The sequence below is a fragment of the Lagopus muta genome, chromosome 11, assembly GCF_023343835.1.
Source record: "Lagopus muta isolate bLagMut1 chromosome 11, bLagMut1 primary, whole genome shotgun sequence".
In the NCBI taxonomy this organism is placed as follows: domain Eukaryota; kingdom Metazoa; phylum Chordata; class Aves; order Galliformes; family Phasianidae; genus Lagopus; species Lagopus muta.
The window spans coordinates 2,314,857-2,334,973 of NC_064443.1; the positions used below are offsets into that span (position 1 = coordinate 2,314,857).

Genomic DNA, 20,117 nt, shown 5'->3' on the forward strand with positions numbered 1-20,117 from the left:
GGACCTTCTTGGGGCTGCTGCTCTTCAGCATCTTGGTCAGTGTCGTAGTGGGATTGAGTTGGCTGACAACACCACGCTGACTGGTGTCGCTGACACAAGAAGAAGAAGGGACGCCATCCACAGGGACCAGGACAGGCTTTGGAAGTAGGCCCACACGAACCTAAGGAGGTTCAGCAAGGCCCAGTGCAAGGTGCTGCACTTGGGTTGGGGCAATCCCAGATAGATGTGCAGACTGGAGAACTCCATGAGTGCCGCCCTGAGGTAAGGAGTTGGGTGTCCTGCTGGACAAAAGTTGGACACGAGGCAGCGGTGTGCGCTTGCAGCCCAGAAAGGCCAACTGCATCCTGGGCTGCACCAACAGAGAGTGGTCAGCAGGCAGGGGGGGGATTGTTGCCCTCTGCTCTGCTCATGAAGATCTTGACCCCCACCACATGAACGATGTGAGGTTTTTGCAGCAGGCCCAGAGGAGGGCCAGAAAGACGCTCAGAGGGCTGAAGCACCTCTTCCTCTGCAAACACAGGCTGAGAGAGCACGGGTGTTCAGAATGGGGAGGAGAAGGAGAAGGCTCTGAGGTGACCTCACTGAGGCCTTTCATTACTGAGGGGCTTATAAGCAGGATGGAGAGTGATTTTTTACACGGTCTGATGGCGATTGGGTAGGGAAGAAAGGTCTAAAGCTAAAAGAGGGCAGATTTAGGTGAGTAATGAGGAGGAGGTTTTTCACTCAGAGGGCTGTGAGGCGCTGGCACCACTGCCCAAAGCTGTGGGTGCCCCATCCCTGGAGGTGGGCAAGCCCATGGAGGGGCCTTGGGCAACCAGCCTGCAGCTGAGAGCTTGGCAGCAGAGGGTCTCTGACACCCCTTCCAACCCAAGCCATACTAGAGTTTGTGATTCCATGATTCTGTGATTCTATGATTCTGTGTGATGCCTGTGGTGGCCACCGCTCTGGAACTTAAAATGGAAAGACACCCAGCCCCAATAGTCCACCCTCTGCCTCTGCTGCCTTTGCTTTCCTGGAATTAAGCCCCACGCTTCCCTGAAATGACAAGACCCTGGGCAGTGCAACTGGATTTATTGCAGGGACAGCTGCTGGGGGACAGTCCACATCACATGGGCCTAAAAAGTTTTCCTGCCGCACCAGGCAGGAATGCAGCCAAAATGCTCAGAGCTGAGCTAATCCGGGTGTCCCGCTCCCTGTTCTTCTTCTCCTCCTCCAGCTGTGTGATCAGCTCCTGCATGGCTGCCGCCTCACGCTTGAAGCCCTCCTGCACCAGTGCTTCAATCTCCTGTGGACAGGGAGCCATGTTAGTAGCAGCATACAATGCCACAGCACAGCCCAGTGTGCTGCTACGAGCACAGAACACATCTGTGGTACGCTTGCAGCACCATCACAGCGCTCACCTTCTTGTGGTGCTCCAATAAGCGCCGCTGCTCTTCCAGCCACGCACGCTGCTCCTCCTTCAACTGTTGCTCCAGCTGACGTTTGTGCTCCTCCATGGTGCGCCGCTGCTCCTCCAGCCATGCCTCTGCCGCCTTCTGGGCCGCCTCTGCCTCGGCCGCTGCTGCCTCCCGCTGCCGCTCCGCCAGCTCCAGCTGCACCTCAGTGGCCTTCAACACCTGTGCCAGCCCCTCGCGCTCCCGCAGGAACACCTCCAGCACCGCCTCCGCCTGACCGCACAACCATGCGGCACAGTTCCATCGCACCTGGTGCCACCCCACCGCCCTCCCCCACACCCCACTCACCCTGACACCCTTGTCGGGCCGCCGCTTGTACTCCTCCAGCACGCGGTTCAGGTCCTCCTTGAACAGCTGTGCACCACCAGGCGCCACGTAGTCCCCATTCTGCAGGCGCAGCTCCACATCCCTCCAAAGCTCCTGCAGCACCGCATGGCACCGCTGCTCCGACGCCTCCTCGTTGCGCCGGCAGAACTCGTCCTTGGCCGCCTCCAGCTTGCCCTGTGCCACAGATCAGTGCTCAAGTGCACGGCCGTGCCTCCAAAACCCCACGGTGTGATGGCAACTCACCACCAGCTCTGCATGGTACTGGCGTTCATGGTCGGCAAAGGCACGGGACAGGAAGAGGGTGATGGCGCGTTGCTCGCAGTCCCGATGCACGGCCACCAGAGCACTGCGTGAGGCTGTGGGCAGCACCAGGCCGTGCTCCATGCCCCGCTGGTACTCGGCCACCGCCGCCTCCACTGCTGCACTGTTCTCGGCCCGTGCCAGCGCTGTCACTGCGCTCTCCACGCAGGGCACCGCGCCGCTGGTGATGGCCGCCACGTATTTCTCCGCCAGGCCTGCCAGCACTGTGAGAGGTGACGGCCACCCACACGCGTCACCGCCACGCATGTGTCCCCATCACCAGCACGCGTCCCCCGCACGCCACCCATTCTCATGCTGCTGCCACTCACCGTTGCCCGTCACCTGGTGCCCACCCAGCAACACCTTCACCGGCGCCTCCTCCCAGATGTACCGGCAGAAGGCGTCCACCTGCTTCCGGAAGCCTGGCTGCAGCTCGTCCTCCCGCAGCTCCTCCAACCGCTGCAGATCCGCATCAGCTGCCGGCCGCTCCATCGTGAACAGCTTGCGGCGGGGAAAGAAGTTGCGCAGGCAGCTCCGCAGCTCATTGCGCTCCTTGGCCTTCTTCCCATCCCCTGCATTGCCACTGTTAGCACAGAGCCACCGACTGCGGATGCGCACGGTGACGCCTGGGGACACACGCTGGTGGCCATACCGGTCTGCAGTCGCAGTATGTCATCCAGGTACTCATCCTCACTCAGGGCCCGCAGCTGCAGTGTGAAGTCACGCACGGTCCAGACGAAGCACGGGAAGACGCGGACAAAGTTGGATGTTGGGTTGTCGTTCTCCTCCCGCACACGGATGTGCTCTGTCAGCTCCGTTACCAGCCTGTGGGACCCACGTCACCCCGTCAGCGTTGTCACTGCAGAGCCTTTGTCACACCATCACCTCCCTCCCGGCCATCCCCGTACCGCAGCTGCTCCAGTGCCCACTGGTCAATGGTGCCAATGCTGTTGTACACCAGGGTGCTGGAGAGCAACACCGCCAGCGTGAAGATCCAGGCGTCGCTGTCATCGTCATCCTGCACATATATCCAAGTTACTGGGGCTCCACTTCCACGGGGTTTTTGGGACCCCATCACCCCTGCACTCACCTTTTTGGGGTCTCCCAACCCCTCGGTGTCCAGCAGCACCAAGGTCACTCCCTGCCGGCGCGGGTGGGGCAGGCACCACATCCAGATGCCCTTGGTCTCCGCATGCACCGTGGGGCCCAGCGGGAAGCCTGTGGGCAGTGAGCTGTCAGAAATCCCACAAGATGCCCCTCCAAACGCATGGGGTTTCCCCCTCTGCTCACCAGTGCGTTTCTGCGCCAGCTGATTCATCAGGTAGGACTTCCCAGTGCGGTACAGCCCAGCGATGGCCACCACCACCAGGGGCTGGGTGACACTGCGCAGCACTGCCAGCGCCCTGCGGTCGAGGGACAGCACGCTGTCCTTGTTGGTCACCAGGCAGAGGGGAGCCGGCATCGGGAGCATCGGAGCGTCCATGGTTGTGCTGCTGCCTGCTGTGATCACAGACTGGAAACTGCAATATATAGTGAAGCCAGGTCTCGCTCCTCCCCACCCTCCACATCCTGTGTCTTTGATTTTCCCTTTTTTCTCTTCCTTTCCTGGAATACTAATTCCCGGAATACTGCTTAATTCACTGAAGTCACATGACCTGTACCATATTGGTGGATTCACTGCAGGGACTGCTGGTGGGGATAAGAGCTCCAGCATGCTGCAGCACTTTGCTGACAGTGCCTGACACCTAGCTGGCCACTGAGGGCAGTGACAGCACAACCACAGTGCCCATGACACCCATGGCTGCTGGATGCAGCGCTTCTCCTCCTGCAGCCACTTCATCTACAGCTGCAGTACCATTGCCTCATGCCTGAAGCAGTCCAGCACCAGTGCCTCATGTCCTGTGGGACATGGAGCCGTGCTGCTACTGCCTCACAATGCCAAGGTGCATCCACAATGCCCCGACAGCAGAGCACAGTACCTCTATGGTACAGACACAGTGTGCCAGCACCACAACACTGAACCTCCAATGCTGCAGCCAAAATGCACCTGTACCACCACGCAATCACACAACACCACAGTACAGCCAGAGTGTGCCTGCACCACTGCACAGCAGCCTCACTGTGCTGGCCATGCAGGGCCCAGCCCCTGCTGCTGTTTGTACGGAGTGAGCTGGCTGATGCAGTTGCTGAGCCGCCTGGCTGGCAGATGTCCCCAGAGACTGGAAAAAGGCAAACATCGCTGCCATTTGTAGGAAAGGCAGGAAGGAGGACTCGGGAACTGCAGGCTGGAAAGCCTCAGCTCTGTGCCTGGGAAGATCATGGAGCAGAAAGCACTGGAAGACCTGTCAGCTGTCCAGAGCTCTTGCTCTGGTACCACCACCACACAGCCTCATGATGTGTCATGGCACTATGAGCATGGATAAGAGAATTACAAGACAGATCATCCACCAAGGTGATCTCCTCCAAAAAGGTGATTGCTCCTGTTGCTGCAGGATATGGCAAAAACTCTTAGGACCATGATTGTGATGAAGGAAGAAGAACTATAGAGTTAACCAATAGAAGGGCCGTGCCCCCAGCCAGGAGGGGAAAAGGGCAACAGAATATATTGGACTGTGTGGATTCAATAGCGTGGCACATCAGAACAACAGAAACATGAGGCACTGGTGGACACTGGCACGCAGTGCACTGTGATGTCCTGAAATCAAGGCACAAAACCAATTTGTATTGCTGGGGTGACGGGGGGTTCCCAATAATGACCTGTGTTGGAGGCTGAAATAAGCCTCACTTGTAAGGACTGGCAAAAGCACCTGATTGTGACTGGCCCGAGGGCTCCATGTATACTTGGTGTCAATTGCCTCAGAAGGAGGAATTTTAAGGATCCCAAGGGAAATCGATGGGTATTTGGAATAGCTGCAAACAAAGACAACATCAAGCAGCTGTCTGTCTTGTTTGTCCTGTCAGAAAATCTGGCTGCTACAAAGGAAAGAGCAGCAGGTACTGATTGCTACAAAAACAGTGCACAGACAGGCAGTACCACACCAACAGCATTTACTGCAGGGACAGCTGCTGGGGGACAGGCTATGTCACACGCTGCAGTTTGTTGAAAGGCTTGACTGCCAGACCAGGCAGGAACATTGCAGAAATGCTCAGAACGTTCAGAGCGGAGCTAACCAAGGGGCCCACCTCCATGTTCTCCTCCTGCAGCTGTGTGATCAGCTCCTGCATGGCTGCTGCCTCACGCTTGAAGCCCTCCTTGAACAGCTGTGCACCACCAGGTGACACGTAGTCCCCACTCTGCAGGCACAGCTCCACATCCCTCCAAAGCTCCTGCAGCACCGCATGGCACCGCTGCTCAACCACGGAACCCGTGACAGCCCCGGCTGATGGATGCAGTGCTTCTCCTTCAGCCCCTCTATCTACATCTGCAGCACCATTGCCTCATGCCTGAAGCACTCCTGCATCAGTTCCCATGCTCCTGTGGAACATGGAGTGGTGTCTCTCTCCCCCACCCCAACCCACATCCTGCTGCTCTTTGACCACTTTTTCCTTCCTTTTTCAGAACACCCCTCATTTAACCAAAACTCAAGGTACATGGACTGTATCTGTGGAAACCACATTGCAGGGACCGCTGATGGGGAAAGGAGCTCCAGCATGCTGCAGCTGTTTACTGACAGTGCCTGACACCTGGATATCCACTGTGGGCTGGAACACTCTCCTCTGGGAGGCCCATGGCTGATGGATGCAGTGCTTCTCCTCCTGCAGCCACTCCATCTGCAGCTGCAGCACCATTGCCTCATGCCTAAAGCACTCCTGCATCAGTGCCCCATCACAGAATCACAAAATCACAGAATTACAGAATTACCAAGGTTGGAAAAGACTTTCAAAATCATCCAGTCAAACATCCACCCATCACCAATAGCACTCACTAAACCACGTCCCTCATCACAAAATCCAAACGTTCCTTGAACACCTCCAGGGTCGCTGACTCCACCACCTCCCTGGCAGCCCATTCCACTGCCTGACCACTCTTTCAGAAAAGTAGCATTTCCCAACATCCAGCCTAAATCTCCCCTGGTGCAACTTGAAGCCATTCCCTCTAGTTCTATCACCAGTTACACGAGAGAAGAGGCTGATCTCCAGCTCACTGCAACCTCCCTTCAGGTAGTTATAGAGAGCAATAGGGTCTCCCCTGAGCCTCCTCTTCTCCAGACTGAACAATGCCAGCTCCTTCAGCTGCTGCTCATCAGCCCTGTGCTCCAGACCCCTCACCAGCTTTGTTGCCCTTCTTTGAACCTGCTTTGAACAATGTCTTCCTTGCAGTGAGGGGACCAAAACTGGACACTGTACTCGAGGTGCTGCTTCACCAGAGCTGAGTACAAGGGGATGATCACTTCCCTGTTCCTGCTGGCAGCACCGTTCCTGATGCAAGCCAGGCTGCCATTGGCCTTCTTGGACACCCAGGCACAGTGCTGGCCCACGTTCAGCTGAGCATCAGTCAATACCCCCAGGTCCACTTCCTCTGCGCAGTCCTCCAGCCACTCCGCCCTAAGCCTGTAGCATTGCCTGGGGTTGTTGCAGCCAAAGTGCAGGACCCGGCATTTGGCCTTGTTGAAGCTCATCCCATCGGCTTCAGCCCAGCATTCCAGCCTGTCCAGATCCCTCTGTAGGGCCTCACTACCCCAGGTAGTACCCCAGGTAGATCCACACTTCCAGCCAACTTGGTGTCATCCGCAAACTTACTGAGGGTGCATTCAATGCCCTCATCCAGGTCACTAGCAAAGATATCGAAGAGGACAGGTCCCAGCACCGACCCCTAGGGAACATAGTGCTGGTACCACCTCACAGTGCCATGATGCAGCCCACATGTCCCAGTAGCCCTGCACAGCAACTCCATGGTACAGCCGCAGCATGTAAGCACAACCACACAACCACATGGCACAGGAACACCAGAATACCTTTTTACAACCACTTCTCACCTGCAGTACCGCACAGCACCTCCATGGTGCACTCAGCATATATTCATATTGATACAAGTTATAGTGATATTATTAGCTTGGTAATGTTCATCGATAAATAGCCTTGTAGCTTGTTTATAAAACAGGAAGAACCTGTGCCCTGGTACCAAGGAGCTAACAATCAAATACTGAACTCCTTATAAGGAGTTATAACTTATAACTCCAGATAAGGAAGTTCTGCTTGAATCAGCTTATTTTGTGAAAGCAAATATTGTGCAATCAAGGCAAGAAGATAACTGAATGTGTGTGAAGATCAGATTCAACCAGCAAACACAGTGCGAGAGAGTACTGACTTCATCCACCACAAAAAGACCGAGCATGTGCAAGGAGCTCTACATTAATCATTCTGGGGGAAGCAGTGAATAGGTATGTACTGCCTGGGAAAATGTTTTCATATAAAGCACAAGTGATGTATCTAGGCTGAAGCTCTTTTATACCAGGTATGCATGATAGGAGGAGCCTAATCATTGTTAAGATGGTGTCACTTTGTCACAGGGTGGTGTCGTTGTATGCTGTGATCATGTCTTTGTGTCACTGTGCTGTGGGTGGTGTCGCAGGGTCAGGATCGTGCTGACGCTGTGCTTTGTGATGGTACTGTCTCACCATACAACGCTACCATCCTGCCAAGTGTTGGGCTCACTGTACCGCGTGGTGGTGTCACTGTGTCATGGGTGGTGCCGGCTCTGTGATTCGGACGTGGCATGGTGTCACCGATGCCGAGGATGTGGGTAGGTTGACCTGACACGTCAGCGCGTTGTGTTGTGCAGGTATTCCTTTATCGCGGTGCGGGGCACATAGGGGATAACTCTACCTAATATGCACACCTGGGCCCATGTGCAGATTGCATTTGTTGGCTACGCTCATACATACTCGTGTCTTTCCCCACGGTTTCATTCGTATGCTGAATATTTTCTTGTACTCGTTAATGTTTTCTTAGAATCGAACCTCAGACCCTCCCCCTTAGAGCATTCACAATCACACTTGAGGGTATTTTTGGTGGCTGTCTGGGGGGTCAAGGGAGGAAGGCTGATAGCCCTCGTCACTCCTCAACTTTTGACCCCAGTCTTCAGGAGCTTGCTTAGTTAGGTGTGTGCCTCCTCTCTAAATGTGTGTAGCTATATTTGTGCTTGTTAGCAAAGCAGAACAGGTATCACAAATCAGGAACTGGGTCTTAGTAGCCTTTAGATATTTTCTGATATGGGTTTCTTCTTTTTTAAACATGGCTTTTGTTAGTAGTGAGAAACCGGACAAAAGTACAGAGGAAACAAAGTACAGAAAAGCCTGGCATAAGATGAGACAGGTACGAGAACTTCAAGAAATATTGCCCTCCTGTATCCATAGAAACATACAAAATGATCTTAAAAACCACAGGTGATAAACCTCATATGGAAAAATGGATTAACAAATGTGTCACATAGATTGTGAGTCTGGGGTACTTGGCCAGTAGGGGAACAGGAGAGTAATTACCTGCCACGAGAAGAAAGGTGTGTAAGGAGAAGTGGTTCACTGATCAAGTGCGTGTTTTCTCCTTTGCCACAAGGGGAGCGTGCCCACTATTGCAACCATGAACAAAAAACCTTTGCTGCTTCACTGAGATCTATGATGGAAAATTATGGATTCTGAGCTTTTCTCGCACAAGGGAACATAAGGAGGGCATGGGGATGTAGAAGGGAACACGGCGATACGGGGTGTGGAGATCCTGTTCCTCCTACTGCACACTGCTGCATGAGGAACGTGAAAACTCGCAGGGGGCTGCAGCAGAAGCACAGGTTTTGTTTTCACTTATGATTCCGTGCAGTATGGATGAAAGCCAGGCAGAGATTGGTTCCAGAGCTGAGGTTGGCTGCAGGGTGGAGTCTCAGGGCCCTGAGAGCAGCTCTGATGTCTAGCCCTGCTAAGGACTTCCCAGTCTGGGAAAGCCTTTTGAATTGTATGGGCGTGAAAGACGTCACTTTGCAATGGGAGAGTTAGCAGAACACACTGGATCCAGGAAGAGAACAGCAGGCTAATTCTTTAGACAACTGGACCAAGTAAATATAGGGCGGATGTCACGTTTACGAGCAGTGGCAGCAGACCTGAGGTACTGCTGGAATGCAGGAGGAAAGCCTGGGCCCCGGCCCACCCACAGCCGGCAGCAGCCGTGGGGCTGCCCGCGTGTCCCAAACACAGCGGCATCCCCACGATGACAGAAACATCCCCAGAATGGGCTGCAGCTGCCAGCCTGGCCTCCGCCACGTTGTGCATTGAAACGTTGCGCCTGCTGGAGTCGGGGCCAGAACCCAGCTCAGCCTGAACCGGGCTGGGGGGAGGAAGGAGTGGGTTGGGTGCTGGGGAGAAGAGATGCCCGTGGTTGCAGCCCCTAAAGCTGCCCACCTCGGGAAAGGCGGAGAAGAACCAAACCGACAGTGGCATGATGGAACTGTCACTTTTATTGATGGACTTTGATGACTTTATACAGCAATTGGAGCTGGCACACGGCCGCTCCAATGACATCAGTGGGGCCGGGGGTTGATGTTCCGGGCCCGACGTGGAACCCGGGAGCGGCTTCGCCCCCGGGCTGGCCCTGGCCGCCTGGACCGGCTCCTGCGGCGTCTCTGGGGCTGGCTGTTGGTCTCTGCAGCCCGATGGTCCAGAGGCGAGCGGCTCCGAGTCCTGGCCCGCTGTGTCTGCCCGGAGAGCAGCTCAGGCACCTGGGAGCTGTGATCTGGTCCGGATGGTGCCTGGTTGGTGGTGTTGGAGCTGCTGCTCTCCTGTCCTGTAGGGCCTTGGGATGGCCCCAGTCCCTGCTGGCTGGTGGTGTTGGGGCCAGCGCTGTCCGCATTGGTGCTGGAGGCTGTAAGGGGAGGCAGGAAGGTGAGCGGGACAGATGTCCAGCCCCGGGGTGGGACAGGCTCTCATCCCTCCTGGGCCAAAGGGACTTGAGCAAGGCCTCGCCTGGCCCCAGCCCAGCAGCACGCGGCCGTTTGCCTCTTACCGATGCCCTCTCCAGCACAGGTGTTGCACTCCCATGCAGATGTGCTCAGACTCAAGTTGGAGCAGAGTCGATGGGTGCCTTGTGCAGCGCAGGAGCTGCAGAGGAGCAGCTGCCAGGGCCTGGAGAAAACAGCGGGTTGTGGCCGTGAGGACAAAGTGAGCTGAGCCAGGGAGCGCCCGGCACAGCTCTGGTGCCCAGTGTGTGCTCTCCCAGCCTGTGGTGAGGCTGCGATCCCACGCCGAGCCCCAGAGGGCTGCTGAGGTAACTCACCCGTCTCCCTCTTCTTGTTCCCGGCCATGTGGATAATGGCAGTCGCTGGCATCACAGCGCTGATGCCTAACTCCCAGGGTTGCATAGTCATAATTGTCCTCCCACGTTGGTCTTCTGCAAGAGAAGAGACAGAATGTGATGCCCCAGGACTAAAAATAATCCGTGGCATCCCTCCCCTTCCACCCGATGCCCGGTTCCATGTTAATGGCTGCAAGGGCCAGGCCTGCTGAGCACAGCTTGTGTGCCCTCACATCTCAAGAGCTGCCTGAAAGACACCAACCTGAATGGGATTCGGATCCCCATAGTGAGCATGTCTCGAAGAAACATGTCTCTGTCTCGGCAGTGGGGGCAATGAAAGCAATAAATTCCTGCACACATGGCCTGTTCCTGCAGCAGAAACAGAACAGGGTGAGTGTGAGCCTGGCCTGGTGCTGCTGAGCACGTGCCGTGCTCATGGGGTATGGGAGGGCTCCTACCTGGATGCAAGCCCGGTGGAACCAGGCGTGTTGGCAGGCTGGGCACAGCATGGTGCTGTATGATCTGCTGTGCTCCATGGACTCCATGCAGATGATGCAGGTCGTGTCCTGCACCGGCGCTGCCTCCACTGCCTGATGTGGACGATGCACCCAGCAGAAGGACCTGGGGGAAGATGGGAGGGACGGGCAAGGTGAGAAGTGCTGCGAGGAGGGCAGAGGAACAAGAAGGAGCCCCAGGCCTTGGCTCTGGCTCTGCCAGGCTGCTGGGAGGCGTCACGGCGCGCTCGCGGTCCTCGCTTCTTTGGCTGGTGCTCAAGCAGGGGTTGGAGGCTCGCAGGCGATGCCTGGCAGCCCTTACCTGAAATCGTCGCAGAACTGGGTGACGCATTCGCCCTCTGACGTGCAGGAGAGATGGAAGCTGCGGTCGCAGTCCGGCTCTGCGCAGGTGATGGTGGCCCCGCGCTGGCCACAGACGAAGCAGAGCTGTAAAGAGCAGAGCATTTCCCATCAGCTGCAGGCTCAGGGCCTACGCAGCGGGCCCCGCACCTCTGTGCAGGGCACGGGATGGGGGCAGGGCTGGCTGGCACTCTGCAGAGCTGCCTGCTGAACAGGGCTGGTCTGCAAGAGCAGGGATTTCTCTTGGGGCTGCTTGGAAGGGCTGGGATTGCTTTCTTTGCACCAGGCAAAGCTCAGCCATGCCTCCGCTGGCACCAAGCTCCCTGTTCCGGTGCGGTGCTCACCGTCTGCTCTCCCCGCCTGACTGTGCGTATCAGCTCTTCTTCGAAATGACATGCATTTCTGCTGTTGTTTCCTGGTTTACAAAGACCAGTGGAGAATATCTGCAGAAGAAGAAAGAGCAGGCTCTTGTTAGGGCAGGAAGGAGGGAATCACTGGTTGGAGGGAGGAGGCAGGAGCCATGAGGGAACTCACCACACAAAAAGTATGGAAGTAGAACCCGTTTTTCTCATGTTTGTGCCCATATATGCTCGAGTCCTGATCCACTCGGCCACAGAGCACGCATGCTGGAGAGGAGAGAGGAACAGCAGTGAGCAGCTTGCAAGGCCAGGTGCCCTGGGGGCTCTCGCAGGGGCTGCTGTGTGCCGGCCGTGCCAGCAGAGGGGCAGGGCTGGTGGCCGTGGAGAGGAAGGGGCACTGCAGGCCCAGTGCTGCCAGCAGGCGGCCACAGCCCAACCGCGGCCCCCCTGGCCAAGGAGCAGAGGGGTCCTGCATGCCCCCGCCTCCCCTGTCTGCCGCTGGCAGACCCCCAGCACCCTTCTGCCCTGCGTGCAGGGATACTTTGCTCTCACCTGGCTCACTCGAGCCGGCGGCCTCCTGAGTCCCCTCGGACATCATGTGCACAAGCGGCGAGCACTCGCAGAGTGTCTGTCCCAGCAAAACCAGGCTTTCTCCTCCGCGTGACAACCTAGGGGAGAAGCGGGACGAGGCTGAGTTCTCAGCTCAGGCCCCGAGCGCTGGGGAACCCTCCTCCCTGGGCAGCCTCAGGCAGCCCCTTCCTCCCTGCTCACCTCACCAGGTCGCACTGAGCTCGGCCTGAGCCCCGCAGCCTTGGCTCTGTTCCGCACCCCGCAGGTCACAGTGGTCGCTCTGTGCCACACCTGCGGAACCATCACACCTCACCGGGGCTGAGGGCACCCAGGCAGCAGGGCGGAGGCTCTTGCAGCCAGCGCAGGGTGAGGGGCCTGGTGCCATCAGTATCCCAGTCAAGTGTTTATGTGCTTCCGGGACTTTGTTGCTTGCTGCTCATTACCTCTCGCTACAATAAATGACTCGATTCACAGAATCACAGCGTCTCGGTGGTTGGCAAAGACCTCTAAGATCCCCAGGTCCCACCGTCCACCCCCCACCTGCCCACGGCCCTCAGAGCCACATCCCCACGGTGCTGGGACGCCTCCATGGGCGCTGACTCCCCCAGCTCCCCGGACAGCACATTTTCTTTTCAAGCTGACAGATTTTGCAGACTAGAAAATATGCTTCTCTCACCTGCAATGTCAGCAACTGAGATGAAGTTAATTTCCAAATAAACTTATTGCGGCTCAAAGCTGCAAGTAAATGAGTTGTTGAAGATTTTGGAGTTTATGAGGCTATTCTGTCATGTAACAGGTCCTTGCTGCCCTTTCGGAGTCAGTCTTAACCTGAATTTGTGTCACAGAACAGAAAACTGAAAAACTGCCGGGACACCTCATTTTTCTCAAAAGCTCCTGTTAAATTTGGATGAGCTTCTTTGGGTCAGAGTTGCTTCTGGGAAGGGGCTGCAGAGAGGAGTTCACATCTATGAGCGTGGAGGGTTTTCAGCCCTGTGACATGGGCTTGCTACACTCTGAGATGACAGAGGTGCACAGTGCACAGTTGACTTGGAAGCATTCTCCACAAGTGTGGCATGCAGACTGCTCTGCTGCTTTGATCACCTCTGTGTCATTCTGTGTTTCCTCCGGCACCAGCCCTTCTTCTGCAAAGCATCACCGCACAGAGGCTGGGGAGGCCCTGGGACTTGTGCCAAAGCTCAGAAACCTAGAAGCAAAGCTTTCCCTCGTTCAACCACGAAACCTTTGCTTCTCTCACGTGAGGGGAGGCATGAGGCCTTTGAAATACTTTCTTCTGCATCTTCTGCTTCTTGTGCTATAAAAATAATGATAATAATAAAAAGATATTAAAAAAGAAACACCATAGAAGGATCACATTAAGGCCTCCCCTGGAAAAGATACTTTGTAGTGTGTCAGAGACAGTTTGCTGGCAAATCTGAATGCTACTTCCCTGGAATAAGTGATCGAGTGAGCGGTTAAGAGCCAGTCACTGCTGCACATGAGAGCTATCATGACCTCAGACCTGACCAGAAGCTTTGGCACCAAGCTGGTCCTGGTGTATCTAACTGGGATGAAGGCAAGAGTGCTGCCTTCTAGCATTTGGGGAATGATGGACGGGACTTGAAGCCCTGCGTGGGGCTGGGAATAGAGATTCTGTTTAATATGGTATTAGGTAGGTATTACTTCCTCTCTTAGTCCTAGCCAGGTAACAATCTGGCTTCTTGGGAACAATGCAATAAACCAGAGTGAGAACCGCAGCAAAGCCTGCGCGCTCCCAGATTCTCAGTTCAGGGCCTTGTTAGAACTTCAGGTGAAATCATCTGCCATCCAGATATCAGAGAAATAAGGCACCGTGTCCTGGTTGGGAAGGCAGGCTGTCTTGATGCTTAATTGCAGTCAAATACCTGCCAGTCTGAGGGCTGCACCACAGGCAGCACTTCTTCTCACTCACCGAGGCCTATTGAAGGAATACATGCAACTCACAAGAACTGGATCCAAGCCATATCCCTGGAGGTAGAAAGGCTGCACCAGAGCAGCTCCCAGTGTATAGCCGAATAAGCTGAATTTAACAGCATCACAGGAGCTTCCGACTCAGAGCCCGTCCTGCCCAGCCGTGCACACTGCCACACGTCCCAGCCACCACTTTGCCACCAGCAGCCAGCAAGCAGCATCGTGTGAAGGAATCCTTTTTCCTTCAGGGCTGAATTAAGCCACGCTTTGTGCCCCTGCTGCTGGCCAGGGCAGGAAGGCTGCAGATCAGGTCAGCTTGGGGTTCTGCTTCGAACCACTCCATGCTGGCCCATGACCTCTGAGCAATCCATCCCAGGTTTTCCCTCATAACAAAGTGTTAAAGACCCCACTGCCAAAGCATTCTCCTTGCAACGACCTTCTCAGGCCTCCTGCTCCCCCTGTCCCTGCAGACTGGTTGCTGGGGTTTTGCACTGTATGGTCATACAAACCATGCCCAGAGTTTGCCAAAGTGCACTGGGCACTTCCAGGCCAGCGTCCACCTGTTGCAAATGAAGTCTGACACCATCTCTGGGAGGGCCACCAGCAAGCAAGCTGGGCTCTGCTTGCCGAGTCGGGCTGCGGTGAGCTGGTAGCTCCCCCCTCTGTCCACAGCACCTAAAGCAGTTTAGGATCTGAGCAGGTGTCACTTGGAAGACAGGACATTACACGTTTTCTCTCACTTTTCCACGTGAGAGCATCTTCAGCACAGGTTCCCAGGAGTAAGGCCAGCACACGCCAGCCCCTCTGCTCTGCCCCTCCGAAGATGTGTCTCTCACAATATGCCTCTTGATGGAACTCTTCCGAGTATTTCTAAATGCAGAAAATGGGAAGAGATCAGATAACCTTACTCTGAATCACACCAAATGTTAATTTTGAATCCCTTACCGTACAGCTGAAATCTTCTCTTTGTAGTCCATACTTGGACGTTTTGCAAAGCATTACAAATTTCTCTATAGTAGCATCGTTGCAGGATCCCACAAAACGCCCCAACCTGCTTTTTGTATGCCCTGCTCCAATTAAAGAGCCAAAGTTCTGGATAAGTGCTGTCTTTGTGAATAAACTGAATTCCACCGGCCTCATCTGCTGCCTATAGATTTCTCTTATAGGGTTTTTCATTTGATTAATTCTCTTCACATGTACCACAAGGTACAACTTGCTTGCTTCAACTGCGTTTTCCTGCCCTAGCTGCTCCCATGCACCCAAAGGCAGCAGAACATCACGTGCAAGCTTAAAGCAAAGGCTCTATGTAGGTGTGAAGGGAGCTGAATAATTGCAAATTGAAATTCAAAGCAGCTTCCCACTGAGGTGTGAGTGAAAAGGATTGTGCAGAAAAGCAAATCACTTGCAACAAAATGATAGTGACGTTTATGGAAGGGTTTTCACAACTGCTCTGTAAATCCCCCGCCAAGTGCTGCAGCTCTCCCCTGGCTGGAGGACAGCAGTGCTGACCCACGCCATGGTGCGGCCCATTGCAAGCTGCCAGCTGCACAGAGGGCTGCAGTCAGCTCACAGGAGGATGGCTGCTTCCTTCACAGTGTCGGACAGGCAGCTTGCTTTCTGCTTTCCTCGTATGTGGGACAGGTGCAGAAATGAAGTTAGCTGCAGTTGGCCTAAATGCTGTGTTTCCTGGGAGAGAGGAAGAAGGATGTTCTACATGGGAGAAATACGCTGCTTCTTTCACAGTTGTTTGTTTGTTTTTTATTGGCTCCATTGGGAGAGTTCCCATTTGCTTAACTAGGCTGTGTGTGAAGAACGTGGGGAGGCACATTTGGAGTGGTTTGCCCTGCTAATCTACAGAGGAGCATTCCTGATTTTCACAAGAGCTGGACATCCAGACCAGCTTTAGAAAGTTGTTTTGCCTGGGTTTTGCTTTTTAGAAGTAGAAAAACACACAGATTACAACCATACAAATGCATTTCTCCTGGGGGACACAGACCCTTGGCGCTGCTAAGCCTACAGCAGTTCTGAAGTGATAATCTGATGGCACAAAGGTGTTACTTGGGCAAGAACATCACTGGGACAGGTGTCTCAAAGTCCCAACCTCTAAAAGCAAAATATAACACAATAAGCAAACAGAAAATGCAGTGTATATTACAGAAAGTCTTTTATTAACCATCATCATGTTGGAAATAAGCACTCCATTTCCCAGCACAAAAACTTTCCACTCTCCAACCAAGTGAGTATGACTTCAGTGAAAGCAGTCCTGGATACACTTTCAAATGAAAATCCTGATCAGCTCCTGCTCCCAGCAATTTCCCCTCATTTTTTCTACATGTTTCTAGTAGCTATACCGGATAAGAAGAGGCACACAGTAGATCTTAATACCCTCTACAGCTCCTTAAATGGAGATGCTGTATTCTCTTCACTACAAGAAAGACATGGAGGCCCTGCAGTGTGTCCGTGGAAGGGCAACGGGGCAGGAAAGGGCCTGGTCCCAAGAGGAGCGGCAGAACGAACTGGGGTTGTGCAGTTCAGAGGAGGCTCAGGGGAGGCTGAAAGGACGTTGTAGGGGGTGGGGGCCGGCCTCTTCTCCCAGGAAACAGCGATGGGACGAGAGGGAACGGCCTCCAGTTGCACCAGGGGATCCTCGTTTGATCCTAGGAAGAACGTCTTTGCTGAAAGAGCGGTTGGGCACTGGCACAGCTGCATGGGGAGCTGGGGGAGTCAGCGCCCATGGAGGCGTCCCAGAACCGTGGGGATGTGGCACTGAGGGACGTGGGCAGGTGGGGGGTGGACGGTGGGACTCCTGGGGCTGTTCCTCTGCCCTCCTGGCAGCACTTCTCACCTTGCCCATCCCTCACATCTTCCTCCAGGTCCTTCTGCTGGGAGCAGCTCCCACAGCAGCCAGTGGAGGCAGCACCAACACAGGACACAACCTGCATCATTTGCATGGAGCCCGTGGGGGAGAGCATGTTGTACTCCACCATGGTGTGCCCAGCCTGCCGACATACCTGGCTCCACCGGGCCTGCATCCAGGTAGGAGCCCCCCTGTTGCCCACAGGCACCACAGGTGCTCAGCAGCATCAGGCTCTGCTTACACATCCCATCGCTATAAACAACTGTGAAAGAAGCAGCGTATTTCTCCCATGTAGAACATCCTTCTTCCTCTCTCCCAGGAAACACAGCATTTAGGCCAACTGCAGCTAACTTCATTTCTGCACCTGTCCCACATATGAGGAAAGCAGAAAGCAAGCTGCCTGTCCGACACTGTGAAGGAAGCAGCCATCCTCCTGTGAGCTGACTGCAGCCCTCTGTGCAGCTGGCAGCTTGCAATGGGCCGCACCATGGCGTGGGTCAGCACTGCTGTCCTCCAGCCAGGGGAGAGCTGCAGCACTTGGCGGGGGATTTACAGAGCAGTTGTGAAAACCCTTCCATAAACGTCACTATCATTTTGTTGCAAGTGATTTGCTTTTCTGCACAATCCTTTTCACTCACACCTCAGTGGGAAGCTGCTTTGAATTTCAATTTGCAATTATTCAGCTCCCTTCACACCTACATAGAGCCTTTGCTTTAAGCTTGCACGTGATGTTCTGCTGCCTTTGGGTGCATGGGAGCAGCTAGGGCAGGAAAACGCAGTTGAAGCAAGCAAGTTGTACCTTGTGGTACATGTGAAGAGAATTAATCAAATGAAAAACCCTATAAGAGAAATCTATAGGCAGCAGATGAGGCCGGTGGAATTCAGTTTATTCACAAAGACAGCACTTATCCAGAACTTTGGCTCTTTAATTGGAGCAGGGCATACAAAAAGCAGGTTGGGGCGTTTTGTGGGATCCTGCAACGATGCTACTATAGAGAAATTTGTAATGCTTTGCAAAACGTCCAAGTATGGACTACAAAGAGAAGATTTCAGCTGTACGGTAAGGTCTTCAAAATTAACATTTGGTGTGATTCAGAGTAAGGTTATCTGATCTCTTCCCATTTTCTGCATTTAGAAATACTCGGAAGAGTTCCATCAAGAGGCATATTGTGAGAGACACATCTTCGGAGGGGCAGAGCAGAGGGGCTGGCGTGTGCTGGCCTTACTCCTGGGAACCTGTGCTGAAGATGCTCTCACGTGGAAAAGTGAGAGAAAACGTGTAATGTCCTGTCTTCCAAGTGACACCTGTTCAGATCCTAAACTGCTTTAGGTGCTGTGGACAGAGGGGGGAGCTACCAGCTCACAGCAGCCCGACTCGGCAAGCAGAGCCCAGCTTGCTTGCTGGTGGCCCTCCCAGAGATGGTGTCAGACTTCATTTGCAACAGGTGGACGCTGGCCTGGAAGTGCCCAGTGCACTTTGGCAAACTCTGGGCATGGTTTGTATGACCATACAGTGCAAAACCCCAGCAACCAGTCTGCAGGGACAGGGGGAGCAGGAGGCCTGAGAAGGTCGTTGCAAGGAGAATGCTTTGGCAGTGGGGTCTTTAACACTTTGTTATGAGGGAAAACCTGGGATGGATTGCTCAGAGGTCACGGGCCAGCATGGAGTGGTTCGAAGCAGAACCCCAAGCTGACCTGATCTGCAGCCTTCCTGCCCTGGCCAGCAGCAGGGGTACAAAGCGTGGCTTAATTCAGCCCTGAAGGAAAAAGGATTCCTTCACACGATGCTGCTTGCTGGCTGCTGGTGGCAAAGTGTTGGCTGGGACGTGTGGCAGTGTGCACGGCTGGGCAGGACGGGCTCTGAGTCGGAAGCTCCTGTGATGCTGTTAAATTCAGCTTATTCGGCTATACACTGGGAGCTGCTCTGGTGCAGCCTTTCTACCTCCAGGGATATGGCTTGGATCCAGTTCTTGTGAGTTGCATGTATTCCTTCATTAGGCCTCGGTGAGTGAGAAGAAGTGCTGCCTGTGGTGCAGCCCTCAGACTGGCAGGTATTTGACTGCAATTAAGCATCAAGACAGCCTGCCTTCCCAACCAGGACACGGTGCCTTATTTCTCTGATATCTGGATGGCAGATGATTTCACCTGAAGTTCTAACAAGGCCCTGAACTGAGAATCTGGGAGCGCGCAGGCTTTGCTGCGGTTCTCACTCTGGTTTATTGCATTGTTCCCAAGAAGCCAGATTGTTACCTGGCTAGGACTAAGAGAGGAAGTAATACCTACCTAATACCATATTAAACAGAATCTCTATTCCCAGCCCCATGCAGGGCTTCAAGTCCCGTCCATCATTCCCCAAATGCTAGAAGGCAGCACTCTTGCCTTCATCCCAGTTAGATACACCAGGACCAGCTTGGTGCCAAAGCTTCTGGTCAGGTCTGAGGTCATGATAGCTCTCATGTGCAGCAGTGACTGGCTCTTAACCGCTCACTCGATCACTCATTCCAGGGAAGTAGTATTCAGATTTGCCAGCAAAGTGTCTCTGACACACTACAAAGTATCTTTTCCAGGGGAGGCCTTAATGTGATCCTTCTATGGTGTTTCTTTTTTAATATCTTTTTATTATTATCATTATTTTTATAGCACAAGAAGCAGAAGATGCAGAAGAAAGTATTTCAAAGGCCTCATGTCTCCCCTCATGTGAGAGAAGCAAAGGTTTCGTGGTTGAACGAGGGAAAGCTTTGCTTCTAGGTTTCTGAGCTTTGGCACAAGTCCCAGGGCCTCCCCAGCCTCTGTGCGGTGATGCTTTGCAGAAGAAGGGCTGGTGCCGGAGGAAACACAGAATGACACAGAGGTGATCAAAGCAGCAGAGCAGTCTGCATGCCACACTTCTGGAGAATGCTTCCAAGTCAACTGTGCACTGTGCACCTCTGTCATCTCAGAGTGTAGCAAGCCCATGTCACAGGGCTGAAAACCCTCCACACTCATAGATGTGAACTCCTCTCTGCAGCCCCTTCCCAGAAGCAACTCTGACCCAAAGAAGCTCATCCAAATTTAACAGGAGCTTTTGAGAAAAATGAGGTGTCCGGGCAGTTTTTCAGTTTTCTGTTCTGTGACACAAATTCAGGTTAAGACTGACTCCGAAAGGGCAGCAAGGACCTGTTACATGACAGAA

At 54.1% G+C, this 20,117-nt stretch overlaps 3 protein-coding genes across 4 annotated transcripts in view; all 3 read right to left on the reverse strand.

Annotated features, from left to right (window-relative positions):
- LOC125698912 (PHD finger protein 7-like) overlaps positions 1-12,667 on the reverse strand; it is a 26,944-nt gene extending 14,277 nt beyond the window's left edge. Inside the window, 1 exon segment of the mRNA XM_048957835.1 lies at positions 12,585-12,667. The gene's annotated coding sequence lies outside the window, so the exon portion shown is untranslated.
- On the reverse strand, positions 1,102-3,569 carry LOC125698709 (guanylate-binding protein 1-like). Of its 2 annotated transcripts, XM_048957395.1 has the most exons (9): positions 3,372-3,569; positions 3,172-3,299; positions 2,990-3,099; positions 2,734-2,906; positions 2,411-2,653; positions 2,025-2,305; positions 1,743-1,955; positions 1,401-1,667; positions 1,102-1,285 (listed from the first exon to the last, which is right to left on the reverse strand). In XM_048957395.1, exons 1-9 carry the CDS (start codon positions 3,562-3,564, stop codon positions 1,106-1,108), a joined length of 1,788 nt encoding a protein of 595 aa, XP_048813352.1. In that variant the 5' UTR covers positions 3,565-3,569; the 3' UTR covers positions 1,102-1,105. The 2 variants fall into 2 exon arrangements, with proteins under 2 accessions (XP_048813352.1, XP_048813351.1); XM_048957394.1 differs by having other exon boundaries at positions 3,172-3,569.
- LOC125698913 (PHD finger protein 7-like) lies at positions 9,589-17,075 on the reverse strand. The gene is given in 11 exon segments (XM_048957837.1): positions 9,589-9,929; positions 10,071-10,189; positions 10,341-10,454; positions 10,621-10,744; positions 10,747-10,979; positions 11,175-11,299; positions 11,557-11,679; positions 11,747-11,838; positions 12,124-12,239; positions 12,348-12,432; positions 16,934-17,075. Coding segments are annotated over 11 exon segments (1,614 nt in total).
- Positions 17,076-20,117: the final 3,042 nt, after the last annotated feature.

Bases quoted from the DNA above. Each gene is read 5' to 3' on its own strand.
- LOC125698709 (XM_048957394.1), bottom strand. From the start codon at position 3,564: ATGGACGCTCCGATGCTCCCGATGCCGGCTCCCCTCTGCCTGGTGACC. The intron at 2,306-2,410 runs GTGAGTGGCAGC...CACCTCTCACAG, and splicing joins GCACCAGGTGACGGGCAACG to TGCTGGCAGGCCTGGCGGAG. The intron at 1,956-2,024 runs GTGAGTTGCCAT...TCTGTGGCACAG, and splicing joins AGTACCATGCAGAGCTGGTG to GGCAAGCTGGAGGCGGCCAA.